The sequence below is a fragment of the Nymphaea colorata genome, chromosome 6 (genome assembly GCF_008831285.2).
Source record: "Nymphaea colorata isolate Beijing-Zhang1983 chromosome 6, ASM883128v2, whole genome shotgun sequence".
NCBI lineage: Eukaryota > Viridiplantae > Streptophyta > Magnoliopsida > Nymphaeales > Nymphaeaceae > Nymphaea > Nymphaea colorata.
Window position 1 is genome coordinate 26,182,749 of NC_045143.1, and position 14,785 is coordinate 26,197,533.

The 14,785-nt window shown below is 38.9% G+C and overlaps 1 protein-coding gene across 1 annotated transcript; it reads right to left on the reverse strand.

Annotated features, from left to right (window-relative positions):
• Positions 1-3,936: 3,936 nt before the first annotated feature.
• On the reverse strand, positions 3,937-4,533 carry LOC116256650 (aspartic proteinase CDR1-like). The gene has a single exon (XM_031633039.1). The coding sequence runs from the start codon at positions 4,531-4,533 to the stop codon at positions 3,937-3,939; it is 597 nt and encodes a 198-aa protein (XP_031488899.1).
• Between the last annotated feature and the right edge of the window lie 10,252 nt (positions 4,534-14,785).

Consider the following 14,785-nt stretch of genomic DNA (forward strand, 5'->3'; position numbering starts at 1 on the left):
CATCAATTGCTTTTTGTATTGCATATTTGTGGTCTTACAGTTACATGAAATAAGTTAAAGCCACTATTACTTTGAGACTCTCATCTCCCCTTTGATGTGCACCAACTTTAAAGTGGAAAAAGGTTGGTTGCAGAGAAGGAAAAAAGAGAAGAGAAGAAAGAGAAAAGGTTGGTGACATAATGATGGGAAAATGATGAGATCGAAAAGTAAGTTTAAAAGAGACTGGCTAATCCAATTGTTTTTCTCTTTGTATTTCTTTTCTCGCTCATTGTACATACGTGTGTGTCTTTCTATTTGTTAATATCCCTGTTTACATCAAACCATAAGGTACGCTTTTTTTCTTACATGAAATGAAGAAATCGGACATGTGTCAAGAGACTTTGCCACATGCTGGCATTATAAAGCAAATAGACCGTCTTCTTTTTCTTATTTTACCTGTTTTGCTCTGGTCAACTTTTGTCTTTCTTTTTTTGATTGCTGGTCTTCTTTTTCTCTTTCCTTTTTTTTGCATTTTTAGTAAGTTAAAAAAAATATTACAGTTGTCTTGGTTGGACCACAATTTCCTGATCTTTAATTTGTAAAACTGTGCCTAGTATGGTAGATATTTAACATTTCCTGCTACAGTCCAATCCAAAAGTAAATGCACCAAAGGCTGGATATATAACATCACCTAAAATTTCTTGCTTGAATCATCAGTTCCTGTTGATGTATAAGTGCATTTCGTCGACACACAAAAGTTTCAGAATTTCTGGGTCGTTTAGTTATAAATTAGTTTAGGTTGTGTTTGTTTCATCTAGGATCTCAAATCTATGGATTTATGATCAAACCACCTACCCCCCTCCACTCATCTGACTTGAAATCCATAGTTGTTGACATGTAGCAAGGATTTAAAATCTATGTTACCGAAACTAAGGATCTCCCAAAACATACCTTTTTATGCAGCTTTGAATCTAAGATCTGAGGCTATCAAACAGAACCTTAGGCTGGAAAAGTGAAATGACGGAGTAGCAACTCTTATCGTTTAACTGCGTCTTGGAGATGACTAGTTAAATAAAAGCAGTTGGTGCAAGTGCAGTACTTGTGGAAATATCTGAAAAAATTAGTCATGATCATATATAGAGCAACCTGCAGTTAACAAGCTTTAATCTGCAAAATTTTTTATGAAGGAATATCATCAACCTTATTAAAGGAATACAAATTCGACTCGCATCTTAATAGACCAATCTGCATATAATTAATAGACCAATCTACGTATAATTTCATCTGTTCATTTCATTTCAACGCTCCATAGTTTCAGGCAAAATACATGTATAAAAATGGTCGAATGGTGACTCTCACTATAAAGTTACCCAGCCATTTAACCAAAGCTGGCATCCATCTAGTGCAGATATTGGAGGGTTAAGAAAAAAACATGGAGAAAATATAAAAACAAATATTAGACGACGAAAATGTCTATTTTTGTTTTCTCTTTGTTTTTTTCTTAGTCATCTGCTATGATAAATCAGATGGTCATGGTTAGATGGCTGAGTGACTCAAACAACTAGATCACCATTCAATCTTTCTATACATAAAACACCTAACCACTTATATGGTCAGATGATATATTTGTGAGTGACAATTGCTTGACCACATACTTTAACAGCAAAATGTATCTTTTATGAAAGTTTTTAGCAACATAAAATAAAAAAAAAGAATGTATGACCATATCGGTAGCTGATTCGTTTCAATTCTCTTTATCTTTCTCTCTCTCTCTCTCTCTCTATATATATATATATATATATATATATATAAATCGCAACTCTCTATGCTATTTAAAAATCTGAGAATCCTACTACTATTAATTGGATCTTATTTCGGTCACCAAACCAGACTATTAAGTCTATCGGATTCAGATACGTAACTGACAAAGAAGATCTATTGACATTCGCTTGCACTGAATTCCAATTATTCCATTACGCAATGTGGTTTGGACGAATATAATCAGTCACGTCATAATATTTCACAAGCAAATTCCGAAATATTAATGCTGGTATATTCCCAAAATTCCCGTCTGCTGGTTACAACTTGCTTTATGTACTTCTCAAAATAATATTAAAACTTTTAAAAAATAATTGTATCTTTAATATCAAGTTGACCAGAATAATCTTATTTTTTACATTATTTAGAGATTCATATGCCCCAAGTTCCAACTTAGTTTGAGTCAACGCCGGCCTCACCTGGATAATCTTTGTCTGCAATCCGTCATCCAAGTATTATTGAAAATTATTAATTGGGCACGTGATGTACCTACCCCTTAAATTTTATTTTCTTTTCTTTTTTTTCTTTTTTTTAGTTTTGGTCTGACATGTTTGGTGTAAGAAAGCATGTCATCACAATGGTTGCGGCTGATGCCATGGCAACATAATGTTTATGACGAATACAATGTTTGATTTATACATGTTTTGTCATCCGCAATATTATATGCAGCACATTCGTTTGATTTTATACTTCTGTCATCTTTCGATATACATAATAAAAACCAGATTGCAATGATTACAATGTATTTTTTTCGATTTAACCTTACAGATATGATCTTAAGAATAAATTATTAGAAAACATATATGAAATTAATCATTTTTTAAATTAATAAGTTATTGGGAAACATATAATAAATTGATCATTTAACTATCTGTATATTTATAACAAGTCAAATTGAATGGCTTTCCTTATAGAGTGACGGCATTTTCACGCAAGATGGAACAACCCTACTTTTAAAGGAATTTTTTGGCTTTCTTGCTTTCTTGAAACTACACAGTCGTTATGATGCTAAGAATTCATGAGCAGCTTTTGTCTATAGCAAGTAAATAAATGTGAGTCTCGCCATATGAAAGTATGTTCTTGGATGGTTTCGTGTTTAACTTCAAGAGACGTAGCATAGCACAGCATATCAGCGTTAAATTTTAACGAAATAACGACACAAACCGTAGACATTGTGTAGTTAAGTGGCAGATACAACAGTCAAAGAGCACATTGTGTTATGCGTCACAAAATTTCATGTCAAAGTGTTGGCACATTCCGTGGCCATTATGCTTACCTAAACCAGCTTATGTCGCAACAAATTCAACCAACACACCATGGCCATTTCATCCGTAATAGTGTAGGCAACGGGACTTGTAGTGGTGGAGTTTTAGCTGTCACGATTACCTATTAGCAACAGAATTGTGAGTATCAGCGACTGTCAAAGCCTAGATAATATTCATAATTGCCATGTAGACATATATAACTTAACCTTAAAGCTTAAACGGAGGGGAAAACATCCTTAAAACGAAACACATACATTTATTGTACATGGAAAACTAACACCATCGACTACATGACACTCAGATCTTCCATTGACATAAAACACAATTAAGCAGCGTCCAAAGCTGCCAATAGTAGACCAATACAGAGATCATCACAATAGAAACTATATATATATATATATATATATATATATTGTATTAGCCTTGGGTACATTCAGCTGGTGCAAGAGAAAGCAGCCTCTTCCCCAAATCATACTTCACATGCATGTTCGGCTGCACAACATTCCCGAAGATGGGCACCTCTCCGTCTTTAATGGCTAAGCAGGCGATTACACTTTCAACCATCCTAAAGATATTTGAAGGTGGCAGCTTCCAGTCTGCATTGGCGAAATGAAAGGTCATCTCCGGCAACCCTTCATATGGATCACCATTATTCTCTACATGGTGACACAGATAATCCTGTTTAGCTGGATAGAAGCATTCATGGTTTATGACGTTAGCCACCGCATTTGCGACTTGATCGTACACATCTTTGCAAGATAAGTCAGTGTGGTACCCGAGTCTATAATGATCGATCTGGCATCTCCCAACAATGCAGTCATCTGTGCACCACCAAATTGTATGTTGAGTCTGTTGTTTCCGATGCTTATGTCAATTAGGTTGAGCACATAATACGTGCCTTGAGGACCACCTGGTGCCATCGGCATTTCTTGAACCCCTTCCTGGCCTGAAAACTCTGCGTCCTTACCGGATTTGAGCTGTCTGACGTGATTTCATTGCTATTGGGAGGAAGACAGTAGGCAAATTTATCATCAATAGAAGAGCCAATCTGATTTACAAGTGAGAGAGGACCACCTCCGAGGCCAACAAGGTCAGGAACTTCAAGCAAGGAGGGATTAGGAGGGCCATCCTGATGAACACAACCAGAGACAATTTCTGGAAGCTTGACGGTGCCAGCACCATTGTCAAACAAGAGCGTTTCCGAGGCCAGTATCACTTCTACGAAGGATTTGTCTTCATAGGAATATATGAATCCGCAAAGTTGGTTGATAGTGCAACCATGAATGGGCAGTTCCATGCAAGAGCTGGCAGAGCAGGTCTGGCTCTTGTAGGTGGATGACTGAAGTGGATCAAACATTGATGTTTGGCCGGAGCAGGAGTCACAAGGACGGCACATCGTCCATATGAGGTCGCTAACAGTGACGAGAGTGGCCCAGTAGAGGTGGGATGGTGTACCAAGTGAGAGTTTCATGAGATACTAGCCGAAGCCTGGCATCACTGGGCTGGAGATCATGCTGGTGGTATTGGCAAACCGTGAAGCATTGCAGCGGGAGGACAGAGCCGCCTGCTTCGCTCGTAGAGCTAGAGTGGATAAAGGGTCATAGAGAGGTGACAGAGATGAGTCTCAATGAATGAGGTCTATAGAAAAGCCGAGAGGTTTGGAAGCGAATATGGTGGTAAGGTTAGGCAGTATTGCAAGCAGGAGCAGCTGGAGGAGGAGGCGGAATGGTAAGGAGGAGAAGAAGGCAGCCATGGTGAGGGCTAAATGGTTGCTGTATTAAGGAGAAATGTGTTGATATTTATAATGGAAGTCATAGTTAAGGTCGCGCTGACGAAGGGAAGGATTTGGATTTGGAAATTGTGGAGAAAAGAAACATGTGGCCGATCACAATGGAGAAAAGTTAGTAGCATCTTCCAATGGTTAAGCTTTGGTAAATCTCAAAGTGGCTTCTTGGACTTCCACAATTTTTTTTTTGTGTGTCTTTTCATTTGACTCTGCACAATCAAGATCTGAATATTAGTGTTGAAGAGTTTTCAGTCACAAACATTTGAAGACTCTCAAACACAAATATTTGAAGGAAGGACGCAGACACTTTAACATATTACCTAAGGTGACCGCAATAACTGCTGAATACGTTGGAAGAAGAGATTGTCCTAGTGGTATTTCAAATTTTTTTTTATCAGTGTTGCCTTTGTAAGGCAATAAGGCATGGTAGTCCCTGCTCCAAAACCTGTCAATTGACCTCCTTAAACCATGAACCTTGAAGTGGTTGAAAATGAAAATCTCTCTCCCACACGCTCCTCTCTCTATACATATATATGCAGACGTCATTCCACCCCACGATGTTACGGGCTCTCATATGCTGATAGTTCATCGGGCAGAGGATCATGCGCTGAGGGTTTGCAGGTATGCTATGGTCATTTTGGCCATATCATTCTATGCCTCTTTTATATTTTTATATATATAGCAGAAAATTAAATGGTGACTTTGATTCTTCAAAGTTAACGACTATTTGATTCATTATAATGAATGGACGACAGAATACTAAAAAGAAAAAAGTGATAGGTATTTTCGTCATCTAATATTAGTTTACACTTTCTTTCTCTGCATCTTTATCTCAACCGTTAAGTGGGTGAATGTGGATATGGGCTGAATATATATATATATATATATACTGATCATATCTATTGAATGCTGGATCTTGACTGGTCCTTAAAAATTAAAAACCTGTCATTAAAAAAGTACCAACTATTTATCTTGCGGCAATAGTGCATGATGATTTTGCCAACTATTTATCATACTTCCAGGCTTTTCATTTTACTCATCTGATAACATTATCTAGCATGTTTGAATGTTATATATATATAGACATACACACACACACATACACACATATATATATATTGCCACTAGAATTGCTTTGTTTGATGCTTCTAGTATGCTTTCTATCTGGAAAGATGCCTAACCTGACCCTACAAATAACAGACATTATCTATGTCTACAGATGACCTTGCACAATTATATGTGCTGATCTTCTAAACTTGTCATGATTCATTATTTATTTTCGATGGTGAAATAAGTACATTTTATTTAGGATCTTGCTCACCTGACGCTAGGAAAGATCTCTATAGAATGTACTGATTTTTTTAATTGGTTCAGTCTTAACACAAAAAATAGGGTCGATTGAATGCTAGTTGGGTCTGGCCCGTGGCGATCATTTACCAAAGAAACATTCAATTTATGAGTCATTTGACCCAAATCATGAAAATGTTTAATTGATAACATAATTTTTCTGGTCTGACTAAGAAAAAAAAAGATGGCTATTCATTGTCAGACACTTCCAAGATTTTATTATCTAGCTAGCCATAGCTTCAACTTCATCCACATTTTCTTTTCCTTTCGTGCCTTCTCTGCCTGCAAATCAAAATAAAGTTCTTAATTAAGTACCAACTTCATCCATATTTTCTTTTCCTTTCGTGCCTTCCCAACCTGCAAATCAAAATAAAGTTCTTAATTAAATGTTAAAATTAATCATTATTAAAAATTAATTTCTATTTGAAGTACGACTTGGAAACAACCGGATTTCTATCAACCCATCCACCTACAATTTCTTGCCTTTCTGCACCAAATTTCCATATCAATTCTTCATATGGAACAACCTCCCTGACAGTAGTAGCTTTATTTTCCTGCTCAATTTTTGCCAGCCCCCTTGACAACTGCTCTTTTGAGGGTCTTGTAAGCATATTGTATGGTAAGGTATTGTAAGCATATTGTAAATTTATTTTTGTAATTTGTTAGCAACTAAAAAAATCCTAAAAATAGCGATAATTCAGAAAAAATCTAGAAAAATGTTTTCTATATAAAAGAACTCATTACAATATCACACACATAATAAATATTCATAAATCTTCATCTATGGACATAATGATAACGACATGATTAAGATGATAAAAATTGAGGTCTTAAAGACTTACAATATATGTTTTACTGTTTTTACATCATATTATCAAACAATTAAAATAAGCAACCTATCTATTCATCTTCTTCACCTTTATTATAATATTCAAACTCATTTTGCTTCATTGTCTTCATCCCCTTCAAGTGGAACGTCCTCACCAGCATATGCAGGCTCACCTTCTTCAATGTTCAAAAGGAGTAGGCCACAATGAGGCCTCCATCCTTTCACATCAAATTCCTGAGATGATCACTACTGCTCAGAGTGTCATTGTCAAAATTCAAAAGCAATTGCAAATTCCAAATAATGGCTATTAATGGTGCTAGGGTCACTCTCAAAAGCATGTTTTTTCTTCCAGCAGCCACAATTCCTCATCTGTTCACTTCAAGCCTTCCAAGATAGTCAAACAAACTGAAACATTCATCTCCAAAATATTTTTATGGTATGACAAATGACAACTGCAATTTCCATGTGGTGAAACATGAAGAGGTAATCAGTAATCTGTGGCTCGAGGTGGTCTCCGTGGCAGAGCTACATCTGGTGTGGGCAATTACCGACATCAGCCTACAAATTTTGCCTTATTTACATATGTAAACATAATTGAATTTAGTTTTTTTTTTTCATATGAGTGCCCCTTCAAGTTTAAAATTTAAACTTAGAATGCCCCTCAATCAGAAATTTCTAGCTCTGACACTGGTGGTCTCCCTATCTATTAGTTCCATTCGCATGAAAAACTGGACTTTACTTGTTAAACGATAGCATGACATTTTCAATTTGCAATCAAAATTGGAAATCATTGATGAGATGCAAGTATGAATGGTAAGAAATAATTTATGGAAACCATTATTGTATCTTATCAAGTTATTTAAGGGTCCCTATCAATAGGATGTAGGAAATCAATGGATTTCTTGGATGAAGGCCTTCACACATTTTAATGGTTGCATAGATAAACCCTGAGGTCATAAACATATTTGGTTTGCTTGGCCTTTTACATTAAGTACTCCATTGCTAAAGTTTATCTTTCATTATTAATTTTTAAGGTGATAAATTATTTAAAAGTCATTTAAGTAAAACATATATATATATATAATAAACGTTATGCTACATATAAAATAGGTTTATGCAACCCCTGGAATCCAGCCGTATAATTGAATCAAATATATTTTACTTGCATAATAAGTTCTAGAGTGTTTGGGGTCTTATTGCAAACCAACTTAAATTCTTTCTTCAACTTAATTCTTTTTTTTTTCCGTAATGCAGTCTAAAGAAGCATGGTTTGAACAATTCATTTCCTTTCTATTCAAACAAGCTTTTATAATTATTTGTTTCTTTCATTTTGTTTCCTCTCCCTTTCTCCACAATTCCTTTCTTTTCCTTTCTATTCTTTTCCTTTTTATCCTACTTTCCCTCCATCGAGCACTTTGAAATGACCTTATATAAGAAGTTACATGGGGAAATAGGTCGCTACTGCTGTACACTTGTAGCTCCTTTTATCTTGAGAATCAGGACAATCACAGTGCTATTAAACTTCTTCACCATTCTTCTTATTCCAAGAAAAGTTCAACCATCTTGATTATGTCATGACTGATTACTCCTTGGTACTGTTGAAAAAGGGACATGAAGGATCCATTATGTACTGAAGCACTCTCCGCTTTCAAACTAAAGTTGCATACTTCACTTCTTTTGCTAAAACAGGTCTTACGAGGAAAGTATTTATTGGGTCGGCCCTAGGGTCAAAAGGCTGCCCTTGGCCCCGACTCAATATGGGCTGGGTACCTGTTAGGACGAGACCCGGCATCGACCAAGACCTCTGCCAGATGCCGATCCTCTCCCATGATCTCTCGGAAGAGCCGTTGGACAAAACTAAAAACAAGTTATTTACAAGATGAATACCCAGCCGGACAGCAACCCCGGCTCAAAAATCCTTGGGAAGTAAAATACAGGAGAGGTTACCCACCCAAAAGCTTGAACCTACTACAAATTGCTAGAAGGTTGTGAGGCTAGTACAAGCGCGATCAATACATGAATATCTCTCCTCACTCAACAAACCATTCAAGCATGCACATCCAACACATCCTGTCATACATGCCTAGGACGGCCAAACCATACCCAAGCCCATAGGTGGTCAGGCAGCCCACGGTCATGTTTTCGGCACTTGTGCCTCCAAGGTACCACTGTGGATGCCAAGGCTATTGCCGGGTATAAAGCAAAAGACCCAAAGAATCCCATTGTTATACGGAGGGAAGAAGTATACCTGCCAGTCGGTCCCGGCTTAGGGCAGCAAAGGACTCAGGTGAGAACCGGCAGCTTGGTGCTGCCCTCGAGTATTTCAGCAACCGAGGATGAAGGACTCGGCCCACCTGGCCGAGGGAAGTGAAAGCTTCTGCCGATTGCTGCTGGAATACGAGAGGGGTATCCTTCTCGGCTACGGCACTCCTTGCTGGTGATGAGTAGGCTCCAGTGGATAGAGGCTCGGTTGCCTCGAAGGTGAAGGCGCTCCTTGATTCTGCCATAGAGGATAGGTCCGCCTTGGTGAGGATAAGTAGGAGGGTCTTGGTTGGGTTGAGCTGAGCTGGGTCTGATGTGACCTTGTCTGGGCTCGACCAAATGCTAGGCTCGGTTGTGGTTAAGAGAGGTAGGTTCGGGTATGGCTAATATGTAGGTGGCATGCAGTGAGGTTAGGTCTAAAGGGCAAGGGTAGGATGGGAATGATGGATGATTAGGTGTTAGGGTCGGTTGGCGCAAGGTGGCGACACTTCCTCTACTTTAGGAAAGTCTCACATTGGCAACGGCTAGTGATGAGGTGGCCGCGGATTATGGCAAGAGAGTTGTGCGTAATGGATAGGAAGGACGAGGGGCCGTTATGGAAAGGTATGGCACGTGGAGAAATTGGAAAGCGCGTGGGGGAATGAAGGGTTGGATATGGCAAGGGGTAATGGCGCATGGAAGGTTTCTTGTTTTGGAGCTAAGAGATCACGGGCTAGGATCTCGGGGCGGTTATGGAAAGTGGGGAAAGGGGAAGCGCGTGGAGGTGGCTGGCTCCTACCTTTTTGGAATGCATAGGAGTGGGACACGCTAGAGGGGGACTTGCCTTTGTGGTGGACTGTTACAAAGAGGACTGTTGGCGCTCGAGGGAGGCTGCTCCATCCAATAATTCTGGCAGCGAGAGAGTTGCAAAATGTGGCTGGCGGCTTGGGTTTCTCAACACCTAGCATGAGCTCTCAATGAAAAGCCAGAACTGCCCTTTACAAATTACACCTTAAGAAATATGGTGGTTATAATCCATGGGCAATCCTAGAATGTTTTCGGGGCAACGGCTAGCTGTTTTGGTGAGGTGTGGCCAGAAAGTTGCCGACGCACAGCCGGTCTTCATCCGTCACGCACAGCTCCACCGATACTCCTCTGATTCCAGCCAAACTAGGCCAAGACACTAGTAACTAATGGGCGTCCAAACTGATATGCATGACTTCACACACCAGTTTTGTTGGAACCTGCCCCTTGTTCTAGCTGTGGTTGTGGCGGTTCCAGCAGCTTAGATCCAACTGAAGAATAGGATCTCGATGGCCGTCGAATGACAGCTTTCTCCCGAATCTCTTTTCCACTACAAATGTTGAATGAGGGCTGTCGGTGGTTAGAGATGTCTCGATCAAACTCAGGGTTCAGCCTTAAGATTCCGATGTAGAACTGCCCCGTGGAAAGGATAGAACCGCGCGTCCCTAAGCAGCTTCTTCCTTCACCCGATCTAGGATCTACAACTAGTTTTGCCATTTTAAAACCCATGGACCATGCAAGATGGGCCAGATCGTGTGCCTTAGGGCTAGTTCATTCAGATCTATAGAACAACCTTCAAATGGAAGTACCAAGGGAGAACGGGTACTTGCCTATCTTCAAAGGATGCGGTCGTCGATGCTACATAGGAAGAAATCACCCAAGTGTTGAACATCATTCTCCTATGCAGCCTTCCATAGATCAATCCCAGCCTCTAAACGTCCTTGTGGTTAGGACGAATGCACCGTGGATTGAATAATACCTTGCTGGTTGGGATACATAGGTGGTATGAAGAACCTTGAAGGAGGTCGCTGGTAGCCCTTCAGAGATCTACAACCTTGAATCCCTCGCTATGGAAGAAAGGACTTTAATAGAGAGAAGATGGAAGAGAAGCAGTGCAAGAGCTCCCCACCTGGGTTGAAAACTGGCCTTTAAACATGGACCATCCAAGATGGGAGAGTGAAGTCTCATTCTCATTCAAATGTGTAGGACCCCTTGTCAAGATGAATACCAAAGACGGTACTGCTCTCAAGGATGCGGTCGTCGATGCTAAAGAAATCACCAAGTTGAACATCTCCTATGCAGCTTCCATAGATAATCCAGCTCAACTTTGTTAGAAATGCACGGATGAATAATACTGCTGGGATACATAGGTATGAAGAACATTGAAGAGTCGCTGGTAGCCCTTCAGAGATCTACAACCTGAATCCTCAGCTATGGAAGAAAGGATTAATAGAGAGAAGATGAAGAGAAAGAGGAAGCCCATGGGTGAAACAAGAGCTCCGACCACCGGTTGGGGTTGGAGAAGAGCTCTGGCCACCGTCGGTTGAGAACAAGTGGAGAAGACAATCCCCACGGAGAAGGAGAGTGAAAACGATACTCAATTCTTCATTGGCATAAAATGTGTTTAGGGTTTCCCCTTTGTACAAGACTTATATACATCAAAAGTGTCTCGGTTCTAAAGCTCTAACCTGAGATGAGACAAATGCAAAACGATTCTAAGTGTCTAAACTGAGACGTTACAAAAGCAACTAAAACAAAGTGCTAAAGCAAATCAAACATGGGCGCGGATGTTGATCCATTTGCGACCGCTCCAAAAGATCTCAGACTTGTGAATCCAAGGGGTAACTTACCTAGGTTGCCCTAGGCTGCTCTGTTGTTTTGGTAAACGTTTCGACATCCCTTTGATCTGGCCTAAACCGAGTTGTGGTCCACTATTCTGATCTTCAATCTCCACGGAACTCAGCTCCAGCCAGACTCTCTCCTTTCAGCCTTTGCTGCTCCATGCTCACCTCCCACTGCAGCCACATGAGTGTTGCCTAAAGGGAATCCAAGAGTTGGTCCTTCAACCTCGCCTAGGTGCCTTGTGGTGCCACCCACTCCGTGCTCTTGACCCGACACGCGTGGCGCCGTGGTCGACACCTTCGGCATGGTTAGCTGCCCTGCTGCCGCAGCAATGGCCCTATCTCGCCTTCAGCCACACTGCTGGCTGGCCTCGGCATGGTTAACTTGAAAACTCTCCAATCTCCAAATTCATTTTCAAAACAAGTTCAAGTCACTTATTCAAAATGAATTTTGGTTCTGGAATCCAAAATCTCAATGCACATGCATATAGGATTTGCATCAATAACTCGTGCATGATGCAAGTGATCCTTCGTCCTTGGTCCAATTACCCTGTTAAAGGTGTCTGGACGGTTGGACCTCGTACCGATGGGCGATCCCTTTCTCTTGAAATATTTTCTTCAAAACCTCAATTTTTAAAGAACTTTGCTGATTCGCATTTCGACCCCCTTTGAGAAAGGGGTGGGGTGCGAACAGTACTCGGCTTATTGCTCACCCTTTTGTACAACCCAATAATTTCAAACAATGAGCCATCTATGAGGCCAATTGTATTTTTGTGTCTTATTTCTTTGAGCTTAACAGTTTGCACATTGTTTAATCTATGTTCCATTTCCTATAAAATTACTTGGGGGTGCCAGTTTAACTAATTTCTCTCTCCCACTCGGCAGCACAAACTACTATTTAAAATAAGAATAAAACATGTAATTCCCATCTCTTTTCCTCTCTCCCTCTCTTTGTCTCTATCTCTACATGCAAGAGACTCAAAGGGCATGAGCTGTCACTTTGTTTCTTTCTTCCACCACATTTCACTTTCAGTGGAAGACAAGCCAAAAAAAAGGAGCCACCCTGTTGAATAGAACCATTAATATACATTATATGACAGTTCAATCATCCTTGATATTAAAGTTGCAGACTTGGTGGCAGAGACGCAGACTTAAGAGGTGGAATAAAAAGGCTCAAATCAAAATACGTATGTGAAGTTGGAAGATTGTGTTTCCCATGGCAATATGGTGGCTATGGAAGAACAGGAATTATGAACACCATGACAACCAGAAAAAATCCAAATCTGTTACATCAGAAGCAATTGACGTCTTTTTTATAGGACTTACCAAGTGCTAAATATGACTCCTCAAGCAAAATAACAAGTTTCTACTACTTTTCATCCTTTTTCATGTAGGAAGTCTCTCACGTATATCACCAACTTCAACACAAATCAGCATCAACCACAAAAGCATGTAGAAAACTGATATGCTAATGACACACATTTGAAAGAGCCCTGCCTTGATCGACCAACTTCCCTTCCCTATTTTAAAGCTACTCACAGTACCTACACCACGGTCCTCATGAATCTTCATGATCGTCGATCAACACTAGCTATTGCCGGAAGGAATTCCCATCTTTCTGTTTGCTCTCGCTCCCTCTCTCTCTAGACATGCATAAGAACTGAAAAGGCATAGAGCTGTCACGTTATTTCATTCTTCCACCACACTTTCACTTTTAGTGATGGAGAAGTCAAAAAAAGGTGAACCGTCCTGTTGAATTGAAATGATTAATTTACATGATAGGACTTTGTCAATCGTTCATGTTGTTAATTGTTCATGTTTGAGATGATGTTCACGCATAGTAAACTAATTTTTTTAATTAATATGCAAATAAACAATAAGAATGAGCGTTTGGGTTGGAATTTCTTCATTATTATGTTGATTTTGATGTTAGGATTTGTCCAACCTGAAAAAGCCCTTCAGTGTACATGTTAAAAAATGCATCTTCCTGAAATCACCCGAATATGGATCCCAATAAGAGCTTTTTTATGTTGCTCTCCATTTCCTTGTAATAGATGAAATGATTATTATTTATGCTCACTATAAAAATATTTGGATTCATGTTTCCAAAAGAATTTTGAAAGCAAGAACCATCTTCAATGAGGCTTCGGAAACTTAATTTAGCCTCTTGCATGAGCCCAAGTTCCTCATCGACTTATATAGAAAAACGAAGTCAGATATTTTTCAAGTTATTTCTTGATTTCAACATTCATAAAGGCATATGTGTATATACGTGTCATATACTTATACATACACATAATTACCTCTCTTTGTCTTCTTTTCCCTATAGTTTAACATTTTCGTTTACAATTTTTTATATACGTACACATATAAATGAATTTATATGTGCATTTCATTTTCTCTCTCTAAAATCTCTCTCTCTAAAAAAAACTTCTTCTACCAACATACACATAATTACCTCTCTTTGTCTTCTTTTCCCTATAGTTTAACATTTTCTTTTACAATTTTTTATATACGTATACATATAAATGAATTTATATGTGCATTTTATTTTCTCTCTCTAAAAAAAATCTTCTTCTACCTCTCTCTTTCTATTAGATTTAAAATCTTTCTTTTATAATTTTCACATATGTATACATGTGACTATATATATGTATACATATATGCACCTCTCTCTTTTAAAAATTAAGACATTACTAAGAATCATTTCTTCTTTATTTTCTTTTCATTTCTTTCAATTTTTTCAAACACATTTTCTCAAACATTTCAAACACATTTTCTCAAACACCTCTTCCCTAAGGTCTAGGATTTTAATATTTGTTTATCAACTTCATTGAGACCAAAACTCAATTAATGATCTAATATTAGAATCATG

Excerpts from the sequence above, each read along its gene's own strand:
- LOC116256650 (XM_031633039.1), bottom strand. The coding sequence starts at position 4,533 with ATGAAACTCTCACTTGGTACACCATCCCACCTCTACTGGGCCACTCTC.